The sequence below is a fragment of the Mobula hypostoma genome, chromosome 5 (genome assembly GCF_963921235.1).
Source record: "Mobula hypostoma chromosome 5, sMobHyp1.1, whole genome shotgun sequence".
Taxonomy (NCBI): Eukaryota; Metazoa; Chordata; class Chondrichthyes; order Myliobatiformes; family Myliobatidae; genus Mobula; species Mobula hypostoma.
The window spans coordinates 121,012,205-121,031,015 of record NC_086101.1 but is presented as its reverse complement, the minus strand read 5'-3'; the positions used below and the strand labels follow the sequence as shown (position 1 = coordinate 121,031,015).

Genomic DNA, 18,811 nt, shown 5'->3' with positions numbered 1-18,811 from the left:
GGGATTGCTTCCTGTGCCACACAACAGTGAGGATAGGAATAGAATGAGGTGGAGGATAAATGCATGGCTGAAGAATTGGAGCGGGGGCAGGGATTCAGATTTCTGGATCATTGCGACCTTCTTCTGGGGCAGGAAAAGAAATGGGCTGATTTGAATCCGCGGGGCGATATTCATCCGGGCAGGTTTACTAGAGCTGTTGGGAGTGCTTTAAGCTAATATGGCAGAGGGATGGGAACCAGTGTGATAGAGCTAAGGATGAGCCAGCAGGTTTACAAGAAGATGATGTAATATGTAATATGAATGTAAAGAAGGCCAAGCTAATGACTGCGTACAACTGCAGACAGAGCAAAGTGTTAAGTTGTACCACAGAGGCAAAATTCATAAGGGCAAAGAATATAGGACTGAAGGTCCTTTAACATCTGTCGGACGATGCTGAGGATGTTCTACGAGTCTGTGGTGGCCAGTGCTATCATGTTTGCTGTTGTGTGCTGGGGCAGCAGGCTGAGGGTAGCAGACACCAACAGAATCAACAAACTCATTCGTAAGGCCAGTAACGTTGTGGGGATGGAACTGGACTCTCTGACGGTGGTGTCTGAATAGAGGATGCTGTCCAAGTTGCATGCCATCTTGGACAATGTCTCTCATCCACTACATAATGGACTGGTTGGACACAGGAGTACATTCAGCCAGAGACTCATTCCACCAAGATGCAACACTGAGCGTCATAGGAAGTCATTCCTGCCTGTGGCCATCAAACTTTACAACTCCTCCCTTGGAGGGTCAGACACCCTGAGCCAAGAGGCTGGTCCTGGACTTATTTCCTGGCATAATTTACATATAACTATTTAATTATTTATGGTTTTATTACTATTTAATTACTTATAGTGCAACTGTAACGAAAACCAATTTCCCTCGGGATCAATAAAGTATGACTATGACTATTTAAATGCATGTAGCATTCGGAATAAGGTGGACAAAGTTGTGGTGCAATTAGAGATTGGGCATCACTGAGTCGTGGCTGAAAGAAGGTCATAGTTGGGAGTTTAACATCAAAGGATATACTTTGTATCGAAGGACAGGCAGGAAGGCATAGGCAGTGGTGTGGCTCTGTTGGTAAGAGATGGACTTACATCTTTAGAAAGAGGTGACACAGGGTCAGAGAATGTTGAATCTTTGTGGATGGAGTTAAGAAATTGAAGGGTAAAAAAAACATCATGGGAATCATATATAGGCCTTTAAATAGTAGCCAAGATATGGGGTTAAGATTGCAAAAGGGAGCTGGAAAAGGTAATAACACAATTGTAATGCGGGACTTCAATATGCAAGGGGATTGGGAAAATTAGGTTGGTGACAGACAAGAAAAGGAATTTGTTGAATGCTAGAGATGTGTTTTTAGAGCAGCTTGTGCTTGAGCCTACTTGGGGAAAGGCTTTCTTAGACTGGGTGTTGTGTAATAACTCAGATCTTATTAGGGAGCTTAATGTAAAGGAACGCTTAGGAGGCAGTGATCATAATATGATTGAATTCATACTGCAATTTGAGAGTAAGAAGCATAATTCACATGTATCAGTAGCACAATGGAATAAAGTGAACTACAGAGGCATGAGAGAGGAGCTTGCCTAGGTGGATTGGAGGGGGATAGTAGCAGGGATGACGGCAGAACAGAGATGGCTGAAGTTTCTGGGAATAGTTCATAGGGTGCAGGATAGTTATGTCCCACAGAAGTTGTTCTCAAGTGGCAGAGCTAGGCAACTGTAGCTGACAAGTGAAGTTAAGGTCTGCATAAAGGCCAAGGAAAGGGCATATAAGGTAGCAAAACTGAGTGGGAATTTGGATGATTGGGAAGCTTTTAAAATCCAACAAAAGGCAACTAAGAAAGCAATGAGAAGGGAAAAGATGATATATAACAGCAAACTAGCCGATATTACGAAGTAGGATACATAAAGCAAGTTATGCAAAGAATAAAAGGGAGGTGATGCTGGTGAGTACTTAATATGTAGTACTTAATAGATGAGGGTAGTGCAGTGGATGTGATCTATATGGATTTTAGTAAGGCATTTGACAAGGTTCCACATGGTAGGCTTATTCAGAAAGTTAGAAGGCATGGGATCCAGGGAAGTTTGGCCAGGTGGATTCAGAATTGGCTTGCCTGCAGAAGGCAGAGGGTGGTGGTAGAGGGAGTACATTCAGATTGGAGGATTGTGACTAGTGGTGTCCCACAAGGATCTGTTCTGGGACCTCTACTTTTCGTGATTTTTATTAATGACCTGGATGTGGGGGTAGAAGGGTGGGTTGGCAAGTTTGCAAACGACACAAAGGTTGGTGGTGTTGTATATAGTGTAGAGCATTGTCAAAGATTGCAGAGAGACATTGATAGGATGCAGAAGTGGGCTGAGAAGTGGCAGACAGAGTTCAACCCGGAGAAGTGTGAGGTAGTACACTTTGGAAGGACAAACTCCAAGGCAGAGTACAAAGTAAATGGCAGGACACTTGGTAGTGTGGAGGAGCAGAGGGATCTCGGGGTACGTGTCCACAGATCCCTGAAAGTTGCCTCACAGGTGGATAGAGTAGTTAAGAAAGCTTATGGGGTGTTAGCTTTCATAAGTCGAGGGATAGAGTTTAAGAGTCGCGATGTAATGATGCAGCTCTATAAAACTCTGGTTAGGCCACACTTGGAGTATTGTGTCCAGTTCTGGTCACCTCACTATAGGAAGGATGTGGAAGCATTGGAAAGGGTACAGAGGAGATTTACCAGGATGCTGCCTGGTTTAGAAAGTATGCATTATGATCAGAGATTAAGGGAGCTAGGGCTTTACTCTTTGGAGAGAAGCAGGATGAGAGGAGACATGATAGAGGTGTACAAGATAATAAGAGGAATAGATAGAGTGGATAGCCAGCGCCTCTTCCCCAGGGCACCACTGCTCAATACAAGAGGACATGGCTTTAAGGTAAGGGGTGGGAAGTTCAAGGGGGATATTAGAGGAAGGTTTTTTACTCAGAGAGTGGTTGGTGCGTGGAATGCACTGCCTGAGTCAGTGGTGGAGGCAGATACACTAGTGAAGTTTAAGAGACTACTAGACAGTTATATGGAGGAATCTAAGGTGGGGGCTTATATGAGAGGCAGGGTTTGAGGGTCGGCACAACATTGTGGACCAAAGGGCCTGTACTGTGCTGTACTATTCTATGTTCTATGTACTTTGCTTCAGTCTTCACTATGGAAGACACTAGCAATGTGCCAGAGGTCTGTGAGTGTCAGGGAGCCGGAGTGAGTGCCATTGCTATTACAAAGGAAAAAGTGCCTGGCAAACCGAAAGGTCTTTAGATGGATAGGTCACCTAGACCAGATGGACTACACCTGATTCCTGAAGGAGGTTGCTTAAGAGATAACGGATGCATTGGTAATGATCTTTCAAGAAGCACTTAATTCTGGCACAGTCCCAGAGGACTGGAAAATTGCAAATGTCACTCCACTTTTTAAAGAAGGAAGGAAGACAAAAGAGAGGAAATTATAGGCCAGTTAGCCTAACCTGAGTGGTTGAGAAAGTGTTGGGGAGTCCATTATTAAGGATGAGGTTTTGAGGTACCTGGAGACTCATGATAAAATAAGTCAGTCAGCATAGTTTCTGTAAAGGGGAATCTTGCCTGACAAATCAGAATTCTTTGAGGTAGCAACAAGCAAGGTGAACAAAGGAGAGGCAGTAGATGTCATTTACATAGATTTTCAGAAGGCATTTGATAAGGCTGCTTAACAAGATAAAATCCTATGGTGTTACAGAAAAAATACTGGCACGGATAGTGGAATGGCTGACAGGCAGAAGGCAGTGAATGGGAATAAAGGGGGTCTTTTGTGATTGGCTGCTAGTGACTAGTGGTGTTCCTCAGGGGCCAGTATTGAGAGCACTACTTTTCATCTTGTTTGTCAATGATTTAGATAGTGAAATTGGTGGCTTTTTGGCAAAGTTTTCAGGTGATATCAAGATAAGAAGAAGGGTAGGTAGTGTTGAGGAAGCAATGCAATTGCAGCAGGACTTAGACAAATTCGAAGAATGGGGAAAAAAGTGACAGATGGAATATAGTGTTGGGAAACATATGATAATCCATTTTGGTAAAAGGAACTATAGTGCAGACTGTTATCTAAATGGGGAGAAAACTCAAACATCAGAGGTGCAATGGGAGTTAAGAGTCCTTGTACAAGACTCCCAGTAGATTCACAGGTTGAGTCCGTGGTAAAAAAGGCAAGTGCAATGTGGCCATTTATTTCAAGGGGAATTGAATATAAAAGCAAGGAGATAATGCTGAGCCTTTATAAGACATTAGTCAGGCCACATTTGGAATATTGTCAACTGCTTTGGCCCCTTATCTCAGAAGGGATGTATTGTCATTGGAGAGAATCCAGAGAAGGTTCACAAGGATGGTTCCGGGAATGAAGGGGTTAACACATGAGAAGCATTCAGCAGCTTTGGGCCTGTACTCACTGGAATTTGGAAGAATGTGGGGGGATCTCATCGAAACCTACTAAATGCTGAAAGGGCTAGATAAGGTGGATGTGGAGAGGAAGTTTCCTGCAGAGGGGGTATCCAGAACTAGATGGCACAGCCTCAAAATTGAGGGTTAACTTTTTAGAACAAAGGTAAGGAGGAATTTTTTTTTAGCCAAAGAGTGGTGAATCTGTGGCATGCTCTGCCACAAACTGCTGTGGAAACCAAGTCCAGGGGTATATTCAAAGCGGAGGTTGATAGATTCCTGATTAATCGGAGCATCAAGGGATATGGTGAGAGGCCAGGTGTATGGGGTTGAATGGGATCCAGGATCAGCTATGTTGAAATGACGGAACAGACTCAATAGGCTGAATGGCCTAATTCTGCTCCTATGTCTTATGGCCTTGCGGTGGAGTAAAGGGAATTAGAGAAGCATGAGAAGGAGCTGACCAAAGCTGATTGGAAGGGGACACTATCAGGGATGATGGCAGAACAGTAATGGCTGGAGTTTAAGACCATAAGATATCGGAGCAGAATTAGGCCATCCAGCCCATCGATTTTGTTCTGTCCTTATGACTGATCCAGTTTTCCTCTCAGCCCCCAGTCTCCTGCCTTCTCCCTGTATCCCTTCATGCCCTAATCATTCAAGAATTTATCAACCTCAGCCTTAAGTATACATAAAGAATTCCAGTTTCTGAGAGCAATTCGGGAGATGCAGGATAGATACATCCCAAAGATGAAGTAGTATGGAAAATGACGCTAGAAAGGTAGTAATGTGGAACAAGGATAAACTTAATAAATATTCTGAGACCTTCTTCAATGTGGAAGACACCAGCAATCTGCCAGAAATTCCAGTGTGCCATGGGGCAGAAGTGATTGTCGTTTTACTAAGGAGAAGGTGCTTGGGAAGCTGAAAGGTCTGAAGGTAATTAAGTCATCTGGACCAGATGGTGTACACCATAGGGTTCTGAAAGAGGTAGCTGAAAAGATTGTGGAGGCATTAGTAATGACCTTTATGGAATCACTAAATTCTGGAATGTTTCCAGAGAACTGGGAAATGGCAAATGTCATTCAACTTGTTAAGAAGGGAAGGAGGTAGAAGAAGTAAAATTATATACCAGTTACAAACAAGAGAAAATCTGCAGATGCTGGAAATCCGAGCAACACACACAAAATGTTAGAGGAACTCAGCAGGCCAGGCTGAGAAAGAGTACCGTCAGTGATTTGGGCCGAGACTCTTCGGCAGGACTGGCCAAGGTCAGATGGAGTCCTGATGAAGGGTCTCAGCCCAAAGCATCAACAGTTTACACTTTTACACAGATGCTCCCTGGCCTGACTTCTCTGTTGGTGAATTAGTAATTTCTGAATCATTTTCCATAGAGCACTTGAAGCTCCTGTGGGAGACTAAAGATTCAAGACATAACAGCGAAGGTAAGAATTTTTTTAATAATTGCTATGGCACTGCCAAAAGAAACTTATCATGGGTGACTGCTGTATGTCAGAGGGGGCATCTAATCATAACATCACGCAGTGGTGAAGTTACTAATTCATGCTGGCCTTCACCAAGCTTCAACAACTCCCTATCTGTCACTATCAATTATAAAATGGATGGAGTCACCTTTTGTTTTTTGCCTTCAAATTCTGTACTTTGCTCCTATGAGGAGAAAAAGCAACTGATGTTGAACAGGTTAATGGGCTGACAGTGCCTTTGTTAAGGGTAAGCATGATGGAATAGTAAAATATTGTGTAAAGAGGACAGAAACCATTGGTTGTGGCTGGACAGATGGGACTGAGGAAAGATGACTACAAGTGTACCTGCAAGATCAGATTTCCAAAGAAATAAAGTTCTGGAACAAGTAGCTAGAAACACTCACCTTTTCTGTTAAGATGGTTTGTGCCATTGAAATCACATGCTGCTACTTCAGTGGCAATCTGTAGTCACATTTGCGAGGTTTCAATGATCATGTTCTGACTTCACTCCACTTGTCCTTTTGCTCTACACGGAAAGCTAACTTACATGATTGGAGGCTTTACCTGGTGGAATTGAATCTGATTTATGAACTTCATCAGGAATCCCAGAAGCATAGTGGCTTAGAATAAAACCCCTTGCACACTTCAAGTTTACAGATACAATCAGAACTCCTCAGTTTCAAGCTCATGCAAATTGAAATGAAGTCCATAGGTTGAATAGTGGCAGAATGGATTATCCAAAGGATGTTGAATTCACACATCTTGATTTCCGTTTGATATATTTGTATTTAAAGTATCCCATTACAGAATACAAACACAAACGTAGTTAAAAAGTTAATTTGAGCTAAAATACAAACACTTCACGACTTTCTCAATGAAAAAGCAATTTTCAAGAGTGTTCCAATTTTCTCCCACATCCCAAAGACTAAGTTATTTGGCTATTGTAAATTACTGCTCATGCTGTTTAATGAGAAAAGTAATGAAATTGGAGTTGACGGGCATGTGAGAGAATACAAGTTGCAAAGGTAAAGGGAAATAAGTATGTTCTATTTTCTAACAATAAACAAATATTCACAATAAACTGTATGTAGATACACTTCAAAATAAAAAAATGCATGAGAAAGGTTCAGTAAAGTGTGAGCCTATCCGCATATGAATATTTCACAGTTAAAGCAATAAACCAATTAAAACTATTTTCTTTGATATCCTTTCAGATCAACCAGGAAGCTTAGGTCATTTTTTTAGCATTCTGAAGGGCTTCTTGAAGTATTTTGTTGAACTCAGTAAGTTGTTTGGTAACATCCTTCATAATAGGTTGGTAATTACTCTCCATTCCCTTTGTAGCTATAACTGTTGAATAGAGTTAAGAAAAACAAACAGAGTAATTTCAAAAATATTGTTTTGCAGGTCAAAATAGATTAAATGAAAGAAAGCAATGGAAATTTTGTCTGAGTGTGATGTTAACACTGGAAAAACCTGCAACGCTATGAAATAGCCAAGTGAAAACAAAACTTCTAAAGATCAATCCAGCAAATTTTATGCTGATTGGAAAAACTTGTCAGTCACTTGCTTAATCAAAGTGTTTCTTCCCATTTGCACCCAGTCTTTCTCTGACAGGCTAGTTCTCAGCTGATCAGTGTGGTGAAGCACAAATGGCTGGTTGTATGCACAATGGCTATGCTTGGAGATAGCGTGCATATCAACTAGTATTTGAAAGCATCCAAAAACTATTGCTAAATCTCATAAACAAATTAAACTCAGGCATATGTAAACTAAATGAATAAACATTTGAAGTTTTGTGTGCAGTTCTGGTCACTGCAAGAAGCAGTGTTTTAAAAGAGGGTGCATTAGAGATTTACCAGATAAATCTGTGGTCGAGTGCTTCCAGGATGCTGCATCGGCAAGTTTGCGGCGCTGGAAGCTCATGGCAGAGAGAGTTTTCTTCCTCCTACCATCTGCGTGAGATAATGGGACTTTCAAGAGACTTTGAGACTTTTATTTACCCTGCCCATGGTCTATTTTCTATCAAATTACGGCATTGCTTGCACTGTTGTAACTATATGTTATAATCATGTGGTTTTTATCAGTTTTTCAGTCCTGGTCTGTCTTGTGTTTCTGTGATATCACACTGGAAGAACATTGTATCATTTCTTAATGCATGCATTACTAAATGACAATAAAAGAGGACTGCATGTCCTCATAATCTAATCTAATGTTACTTGGATTAGAGAGCATTAGCTATGAAGAAATATTGGACAAACTTGGATTGTTTTCTGTCAGAGGCTGAGGAGTGATCTAATAAAAGTTTATTATATCATGAGAGGCATACATACAGCATATGATTAGTCTTTTTCCCCCAAGTGTAAATATCAAACATTAGAGGGCATAGGTTTAAGGTGAGAGAGGGGGAAGTTTAAAGGAAATTTACCAGGCCAGTTTTATTGTATGCAGAGTTGTCAACAGCTGGAACATGCAGCCCAGGGAAGTAATGGAAATAAGAACAATAGCGATGTTTAAGAGGCACTTAGGTAGGCAGGTAAACAGGCAGGGAATGGATGGAAGGCGATAATGTACAGGCAGTTCTGCAGTTTAATTTGCCATCACAGTTGGCACAGACACTGTGGGACAAAGGGTCTCTATTCTGTACTGTTCTTTCTGTACTCTGGACTACACTTTTGATATCAGTTTCTATCTGAAATGAGATTTTTTTATGACCTGTATATAATTGCACAATAACTTAAATAGTCATTATATTTTCCATTATGGCCATTATAATTATATCTGTCAAGCAGGGGACTGTGCACAATTCTGATTTGATGGAGACGGATGTAAGAGCATGGAGGAACATCTGGAAAACTTCTGAAATGCCCGCTTCGCTGCCACTGCTACTGTGTGGTAACCAGAATCTCGGAGCTGAAGGCCCCGAAATCCACGGCTTTGCTTGTTTCAGCGGCCGGGACAAGGTCGAAGGCGCTCGGCAGAGGACGGCACTCAGGAGGCTGTATCGGAGAGGCTGGACGGAAGCTTGAAGTTTTCGGATGGATGGACTCAGTGTCGGCTGTGGTCGGTTGCTTCCAAGGCATCGGCAAGTTGACGGTGCCTGGAGGTTTATGGCAGGGAGTTTCTCCCTTTTGCCGCCTGCTATTGGGGACTTGGGAGCTGATCGACTCGGGGACTTTTGAGACTTTATTTACCGTGCCCATGGTTTGTTCTTCATCAAATTATGGTATTGCTTTGCACTGCTGTAACTGTATGGTATAATTATGTGGTTCTGTCAGTGTTAGTCTTTGGTTTGTCCTGTTTTCTGTGATATCACTCCGGAGAAACATTGTATCATTTCTTAATGCATGTATGCATTTCTAAATGACAATAAAAAGAGGACTAAGTGTTCTCATAATCTAAAAAATAATGACACTTTTTGGCTAGTCAATTAGTTCTGGAGCAGAGGTCTATCATACTTCAGATGTAGTGCTGTCTGGTCCTGGAGACGTTTCCTATTTCCAGTGCATTTGGCCACCTAGAGTGAAATTATTTGGTTGGATTCTGCAATGAAGGGAATCTCAGGAGGCAGCTAACATGAATTTTTCAGTAAATTTTTGACGGACTTCAGTCGCTTGTTGGTGAGGCAGCGGAAGAGTTAAAAAGAGCAGAGGCCTTTCAGGACATTTTTGCAAGCCTCTATCAAATGATCTGTTAGGCACATGGCAAAGGCCAATAAAAAGTTAGGTTTAATTGGTGCAGCCATTGTGTGAGAGAGGGTAGGCTTTGTCTCAAGAGGTTTAGGCAAGAAGAGGCAAAAGCTTTTGTTAAGTTTCTGGTAAATTAGTTTCAAAAGCAGCTTGACCCTACTCACTAACTAACAACTACTTGGAGCAATCAATGCATTGGTGACATGCTACCTATATAATCACAACATAAGGGAATAAGATTCAGAAAAAAGCAAATCTGTTCGAAAGATGGCATATTTGGTTCAGTTGGTTGGCATACTGAGCTGTTTCAATAGGCCATGAGTTATTTAATCCAAATGGCCATTTCTAACTGGTACTGAGGAGGTATCACCATTTTCATATTAAATTAAGGCTATATCAGCCAAATCAGATGTAAAAGATGCTATATCACTTTCTTCTTCATGGTCTGGACAAAATAGTACCTCAAACTTTTACAGTAGAAATGTTTCACTAATTTTATAAGACATATTGTTTAAATGCTTCTGTAAATTAAAAATAAGATTGATGCAAACTGTTAAGGATACATTCTTTCATAACAAAGTTGTTCTGCTCATGGTGTTGCCATTTACGTTCCAGATTCATCAGCTGAAAAAAATAATAATTTTAATGACTAAATATTGAGAACCACAGAGGCTCCAACAGTTGTTAAAAAAAGACTTTCAACATTTGAAACATTCCTGAAGAAGGGTCTTGGCCCAAAACATCGACTGTTTGTTCATTTCTAAGAATGCTGCCTGACCAGCTGAGTTCCTCTAGCATTTTGTGTGTTTTGCTTTCAGCAATTACAATGGAATCTAACAGATCTTAATTGATATCAGCTTAAATTGTATTAACTCGATTATTCCTGCATGGAAGTGTAAATACATTCTTCAGAAATTAAGTTTGTGGCAATTCTATAACTGATCAATTGCAAAGGTGCTCATACATGCACATGGATCTTGTTTCAGAATATCAAACAGTACAGCACAATAAAGACCCTTCAACCAACAATGTTGCACTGACCTATAACCTACTCTAAGATCAACCTAACCCTTCCCTCCCATGTAGCCCACCATTTTTCTTTCATCCTTGTGGTAATCTAACAGTCTTCTAAATGTCCCTAATGTATCTGTTTCTATCACTATCTGGAGGTCAATGACCAGTGATTTTCCACAGGGATCAGTTCTGCAACCCCTGCTCTTTGTGGAAGATGTGTTAAATACACTTACCACTTTCTGTACGAAAAAAATTACCCCTGACATCCCCCTTATATTTTCTTCTGGTCACCTTAACATTATGCCCCTTCGTATTAGCCAGTTTTACCCTGGGGGAAAAAATCCATTCAATTGATACCTCTTATCATCTTGTACAGCACTATTAAGTCACCTCTCATCCTTCTTTGCTCTACAGAGAAAAGCCCTAGCTCACTTAACCTATCGTCATAAAACATACTCTCTAATTCAGGCAGCATCCTGGTAGATTGCTGCACTTGCTCTAAAGTTTCTACATCCTACCTATAAGGAGGAGTTCAGAACTGAACACAATACACTAAGTATGGTCTAACCTGAGCTTTAAAGAGCTGCAACGTTAACTTGCGGCTCTTGAACTTAATCTCCCAACGAATGAAGGTCAACACACCATATGGCTTCTTAACCACCCCATCAACTAGTGTGGCAACTTTGAGGTTGTACGGATGTGGACCCCAGATCCCTCTGTTACTTATACTGCTACCCCGTATTCTGCCTTGAAGTTCAAACTTCTAAGGTGTATCACTTTGCGCTTTTCCAGATTGAACTCTATCTGTCACTTCTCAGCCCAGCACTACATCCTGTCAATATCCCATTGTAGTCAATTTCTGATTAAAAAATGGCATTCCTTTATTCAAAATTTAGAACTGATGACAGGGGCCATGCTTTTCTCTTTGTGCACAAATAATAAAGTATGATTGTGGAACAAGTGCAAATTTTCAGAGTCCAGTTAATCAGCAACAATACGACAGTCTTCTACATTATTCACAACACCTTCAACCTTTGTGTTATCTGCAAACTTGCTAACCCACCCTTCCACTTCCTTATTGAAGACATTTATAAAAATCACAAAGTGCAGGGGTTACAGAACAGATTCCTGTGGAAAACCACTGGTCGCTGACCTCCAGGCAGAATATGCTTCATCTATTACCATCTTCTGCTTTTTCTGGGCAAGCCAATTCTGAATACTCATAACCAAGTTTCCCTGGACCCAGTGCCCCTTGATTTTCTGAATGAGCCTACAGTGGGGATCCATGTCAAACGCTTTACTAAAATCCATATACACTGTTGTGACTGTGAACAAAGTCACCAGAGAGACACTGAAGCCAGTGGATATAGGAGCCCTTATTCAGCAAAATGAGTGGCAGTTATCATATTCAAGACACTCTTGGAAGAAGACACCTACATGAATCAATATTTATATGTTAAAGACATTTTTATATGGTTAAGATAATAACAGCAGGACAATAGTTCTATAGTTCCAATGTATCTATAATGCTTCCTTTGAAATACATATGATTTTCAAATACTTCCATCTTCCAACCAAACACCCAATATGAATGTTAATTCACACTGACCCTGGGCCGCATTCATGCATATGCAGACAACTGCTGTAAAATGGAGTATTTCTTTGCTTGCAAGCAACCGCAAAATGTAGCTCCAAGAAGTGCAATGTTCACAGCTGCATCTTCAATTCGATCTACAATCCATGTTCAGGTCTGAAGACTGGCTGCATTGAAATTAGTATTTGCTATATACTATAACTCCAGAATATGCCCTAGCATACTACTCTACCTGCATGAATTTGTGTTGTCACTGCCTCAAAGAATTCAATCAGGCCTGCGAGGCATGTCTTACCCCTCCTCACAAAGCCATACTGATGACCCCTCGGATTACGCTTCTCCAAATGCCTGTAAATTCTGTCTCTAAGAATCCTCTCCAATCATTTGCCCACCACTGACATAAGATTCACTGGTCTCTAATTCCCAGGATTATCCCTATTTCTTTTCCTGAACAAAAGAATAACATTTGCCACCCTCCAGTCTTCTGGTACTACTCCTATGACTAATGAGGACACAAAGATCATTGCCAAAGAACACAGCAATCTCTTTCTTCACTTCCCGTAATAAACTTGGGTAGATATCCTGTTTGACCTTGGGGACTTATCTACCCTAATGTTTTCCAAAAGTTCCAGTACATCCTCTTTCTTAACACTGATATGTTCCAGCATATCAACCAGTTTACACTGTCCTCCCATTTGTCAAGGTTCCCCTCAATGGTGTATACTGAAGCAAAATATTCATAAAGGACTTCACTTACTTCTTCCATCTTGAGGTACATGTTTCCTCTTCATTCCCTGATCTGTTCTACACTCACTCTAATTATCCTCCTGGGTTTCACTTAATTCTACTTGTCAAGGCCTTCTCAGGTCCCCTTCCAGCTCTCCTAAGCTTCTTCCTGGCTATCTTGTAACTCTTTAGAGCCCTCTCTGTACCTTGCTTCCTAAACCTTAAGTATATTTTCTTCTTCTAGTTGACTGGATGTTCCCCACATTCTTTTTAATAAGAACTGTTTCCCATGGCCATTTAAAATTGCATAGAAAACACACAGAATAGTACAGCAGTGGGCAGGCCATGTTGGCCCATGATGATGTGCTAATTTTAATGCCAATATATATTCAAATGTCAAAGTTCAAAGTAAATTTATTGTCAAAGTACATATATGTCATCATATACTACTTTGAGATTCATTGCCATTCACAGGAAAAAAAGAAATGTAATGGAATCAACAAAAAATATAAACAAAGACTGGCGAACAACCAATGTGCAAATGAAGACAAACTCTGCAAATAATAACTAAATAATACACATGTAAAAAAAAATACTGAGAATATGAGTTGTAGAGTCCTTGAAAGTGATTCCATAGGTTGTGGAATCAGTTCAGAGTTGAGGTGAGTGAAGTTATCCCTGCTGGTTCAGGAGTCTGATGTTTGTAGGGTATTAACTGTTCCTGAAGCTGGTGGTGTGGGACATGAAGCTCCTGTATCTCCTTCCTGATGGTAGTAGTGAGAAGAAAGCTTTGCCTGGCTGGTGGGGATCCCTCATGATGGATGTTTCTTTATTGTGGCAGCACTACCCGTGAATGTGCTCAATGATGGTGAGGACTTTTCCTGTGATGGACTACGCTGTATCTAATACTTTTCTGTAGACTTTTCCATTCATGGGCATTGGTGTTTCCATACCTGTCCATGATGCAACCAGTCAGTATATTCTCCACTGTATATTGATAGAAGTTTGTCAAAGTTTTAGATGACCTGCTGAATCTATGCAAACTTTGAAGAAAGTAGAGATGTGACCATGTCTTCTTTGCAGTGGCAATTAAGTGCTAGTCCTATGACATAGAAACATAGAAAATAGGTGCAAGAGTAGGCCATTCGGCCCTTCGAGCCTGCACTGCCATTCAGTATGATCATGGCTGATCATCCAACTCAGAACCCTGTACCTGCCTTCTCTCCATACCCCCGATCCCTTTAGCCACAAGGGCCATATCTAACCCCCTCTTAAATATAGCCAATGAATTGGCCTCAACTGTTTCCTGTGGCAGAGAATTGCACAGATTCACCACTCTCTGTGTGAAGAAGTTTTTCCTCATCTCGGTCCTAAAAGGCTTCCTCTTTATCCTCAAACTGTGACCCCTCGTTCTGGACTTCCCCAACATCGGGAACAATCTTCCTGCATCTAGCCTGTCCAATCCCCTTAGAATTTTATACATTTCAATAAGATCCCCCCACAATCTTCTAAATTCCAGAGAGTATAAGCCTCTACAAATCCTCTGAAATGATAATACCAAGAAATTTCGAGTTTCTGGCCCTCTCCACCTTTCGATGAGAATTGGCTCATGGACCTCGGGTTTCCTTCTTCTGTAGTCAGTTCTTTGGTTTTGCTGATGTTGTATGAGAGATTAGTATGGCTCCATTCAGACAGATTGTTAATCTAACTTCTATATGCCAGTTTAAGACCACTAAATCCAAGCACCATCATGAGTTTGTCATTAAGCAAACACCATCATTTTTATCCTTTCCTGATTCCGCCATTTGATCTGGTGGACCGAGAACACCTTGGGCTACAGCGCCGTATCTAACTAAAAAGCTTTTGGAAAGTATTGGAGAAGATACCTGAGGATATGATATACGTGCATTTGGAAGGGCATGCCTGCTTAGAGACTGTCATTATTTCTTTGTGTGGGGCTGATAGTATAAACTTGATTTTTTTTTGTGTGGCGGTGACAAAAGTGCTTGATAAGTGTCGCGTAGGGATATTATCTCCAAGGACTTTGGAAAGGTATTTGATAAGATCCCTCAAGGTAGGTTAATTCAGAAGACGAAGATGCAGGGGACCCAGGATAAATTGCAAGTTTGGATTCGGAAATAGTTTGCATATTGAAGACAGGAAGTTAGGTCGAAAGGCTATTATTCTGGATAGAGTTCTGTGACTTGTGGAGTTCCATGATTATCGTTGTTGGAACTGCATATCTGCAAGTATGCAGATGACACCAAGATCAGTAGAGTTGTAGACAGTGTAATGGACTATCAAAGAACACAGTGGGATATAGGATCAATTACAAATATGGGGAAGGAAGTGGCAGATAGAATTTAATACAGGCAAGCATGAGATGTTGCACTTTAGCAGGTTAAATGAAAAGAAGAAGTACATTGTTCATGGCAGAGCCCCTATAGCATTGAGGTAGACAAGGAACTTGTGGTCCAAGTCAATAATTGACTGAAGTAGCTGTGCAAGTAGATGAGGCAGTATATAGAATTTTGTCTTAATTGGTAGGAGTGTTGAATATAAGAGCAAATACATCATGCTTGAGCTACATAAAACTTCAGACAGACTACACTAGAGTACTGTGTGCCGTTCTGGTCAGTCCATTATAAGAAGTATGTGGAGGCTAAGAAAAGGAGGCATAATATATTTACTAAGATGCTGCCTGGATTGCAGGGTATGAGCTATAAGGGAAAACCGGAAAGCTTGGTACCTAGAGTAACGGAAGCTGAGAGAAATATCTAACACTTTTTAAGATGATGATAAAGATGGTGTTATGAGCCCTGCTGGCCCACGCAGCAGAATTAGTTCATTGTTGTCTTATCTACGGTTGTTAAGCCTTTGTGCTTTCCATTTAATTATGCCATGTTTATTTTGATTGATATGAGTTCTCTGCATACCATGGTTATTTAAAGCGGACTGCCAATTAGTGCTTATTGTGGGGTTTTGTATTTCGAGAATGATTTGTCTCATGGTGTCACTCGGTTGAGCCACTGGTGTTCTGCTGGAATTTGTATGAACAAACTCTTGTTTCTGTGGGTAGTAGTGGAATCAGGCAGTTTGGTGGAATTTAAAAGCCTTTTAGAAAGGTACATGATTTTACTTTATTGTCGCCAAACAATTGATACTAGAGCGTACAATCATCACAGCGATATTTGATTCTGCACTTCGCGCTCCCTGAAGTACAAATCAAAAGGAAATAGAGTAAAAATTTAAATTATAAATCATAAAAGAAAATAGAAAAGGGAAAGTAAGGTAGTGCAAAAAAACTGAGAGGCAAGTCCGGATATTTGGAGGGTGCGGCCCATATCCGGGTCAGGATCCGTTCAGCAGTCTTATCACAGTTGGAAAGAAGCTGTTCCCAAATCTGGCCGTACGAGTCTTCAAGCTCCTGAGCCTTCTCCCGGAGGGAAGAGGGACGAAAGGTGTGTTGGCTGGGTGGGTCGTGTCCTTGATTATCCTGGCAGCACTGCTCCGACAGCGTGCAGTGTAAAGTGAGTCCACGGACGGAAGTTTGGTTTGTGTGATGTGCTGGGCTGTGTTCACGATCTTCTGCAGCTTCTTCCGGTCTTGGACAGGACAACTTCCATACCAGGTTGTGATGCACCCTAGAAGAATGCTTTCTATGGTGCATCTATAAAAATTAGTGAGGGTTTTAGGGGACAGGCCAAATTTCTTTAGCTTTCTCAGGAAGTAAAGGCGCTGGTGGGCCTTCATGGTAGTGGGCTCTGCTTGGTTAGACCAAGTCAGGTCATTTGTGATATTGACCCCGAGGAACTTAAAGCCTTTGACCTGTTCCACTTGCGCACCACCGATGTAAATGGGGTTGTGCGGTCCGCTACTCCTTCTGAAGTCAACAACCAATTCCTTCGTCTTGCTGACGTTGAGGGATAGGTTATTGTCTTCGCACCATGCCACCAGGTTCTTAATTTCCCTTTAAGGGAATGGAGAGATATGGATGAGCAGGAAGACATTTAGTATAAATTGGCATTAACATCAGCACTGCATCATGAGCCGAATGGCCCGTCCAGTGCTCTCCTGTTTTATGTTCTGTAGTATGATCTTAGCACTTCAGTTACTTGCTCTAAGTCCAAACATAAATTCTCTCCTTTATCCTTCAGTGAACCTACCTTCTCCTTAGATATCCTCCTTTTCTTAATACGAGTATAAAATGCCTTGATCATGCTTGCAAGGGCATTTCATGGCCCCTTTTGGCCTTTCTAATAGTCTTCTTGAGCACTTCCCCATTATCTTTAGTCTGACCAATCAGACTTTAGCTTCTTAAACCTTACTTAAGCTTGTTTTTTACCCTAAGTTTAGGATCTTCCAAGTCATCTAGGGTCCCTGTACTTACCATCCTTATATTTACTCTTTACTGGAAAAGACCAATCATGAACTCTGATCAACTGGTCCCATATGTCAGATGTGGATTTGTCTGATAACAGCTGCTCCCAACTAAAATTTCTTAGTTCCTGTCTTATCCCATTATAACTTAACCTCCCTGCAAGATCTAATTTTATTCTAATCCATTAGAACCTTCAGACAAAACTATTTTAAAACTTAATGAATTGTGGTCACTATTCCAAAAATGTTCATTCACTATCAGATTTGTCACCTGGCCTGGCTCATTTCCCAAAATTGTCCAGTATGTTCTCTCTTTTAGTTGGAATCTCCACATACTGTTTTGAAGAACCCCTCTTGGATGCATTGAAGAAATTTGTCCCATCTAAGCTGTTAGGAGCTTAGCTGGGTGCACTTCCCACAGATGTAGTCATCTGGGAAACTACAAGGTTCCCTGACCTCCCACATCTTGCAAGCAGAGCATTCCAATGACCTGACTGCCATTTTGTCTACAAAGTGAAAGATCATGGATTAATAGGAAAATAAAAACTTTATCTGCTCCTTACCTATTCTTCATCACTAAAACCTTTTGAGCCAAAGCCACAGAAATCCCACTCCTAGGTTGCCCCCTCTCATACTGGTTGCTTTAAAATGGCTACTCCACTTGATCTTGTCTTCCATTTATTGGCGAAGTGCGATACACTGAGTCAATCAGAAACACAGCTTGCACCAATGGCTTCTTTATCCTACTCTCTGTCCTGCTCAGTTTCTCCTCCTGATATTCACACATACTGGCAATCATTTCTTATTTTAAAATAACTTATTAGTATTTTGTGTGAAGCTATGGTCGCCATATTATGGAAAGGATTTGATTAAACTAGAAAGGATGCAAAAAAGATTCATGAAGACCTTCCCTTGACTGGAAGTTTGGATTATCAGAAGAAACTGAAGAGGCTGGAATTATTTCCCAGAAGCAAAAGAGACTGAGGGGTGACCTTATAAAGTCATGATGTGCAGAGATAAGGTGGATAATCACTGTCATTTACAGTATCCTAGGTAATGGAGTCTAGAACTAGAGTAGACAGGTGAAAGGGGAATGTTTTAAAGGGGATCTGAGCAGAATGCTTTCCCACAAAAAGGGTAGTAGATGCATGGGAAATGCTGTCAGAGGAAGTGGCATGTGTGAGTACAAGAATGGAGTTATACAGCACAGAAACAGGCTCTTCAGCTGAATTTTCCACGCTGACCAAGTTGTTTACTTGTGCTAGTTCCAGTTCCCCACATATAGCCCAAATTCCTCAAAATTCTTTCTATGCATGTAACTGTCTAAATGTCTTTTCAAAATTGTAATTACAGGTGTCCCCTGCTTTTCGAACATTCGCTTTACGAAACCTCACCGTTACGAAAGAGCTACATTAGTACCCTGTTTTCGCTAACAGAAGGTGTTTTCACTGTTATGAAAA

The 18,811-nt window shown here is 41.0% G+C and overlaps 1 protein-coding gene across 1 annotated transcript in view; it reads right to left on the bottom strand.

The window, feature by feature from the left end:
* Positions 1 to 2,863: 2,863 nt before the first annotated feature.
* ift74 (intraflagellar transport 74) overlaps positions 2,864 to 18,811 on the bottom strand; it is a 256,862-nt gene continuing 240,914 nt past the window's right edge. The window contains exons 18-19 of the mRNA XM_063047634.1: positions 10,201 to 10,261; positions 2,864 to 7,298 (exon numbers count right to left, since the gene is read on the bottom strand). Coding sequence (XP_062903704.1) covers positions 7,177 to 7,298; positions 10,201 to 10,261 — 183 coding nt within the window. The 3' untranslated portion in view covers positions 2,864 to 7,176. The remainder of the gene's footprint in view (positions 7,299 to 10,200; positions 10,262 to 18,811) is intronic.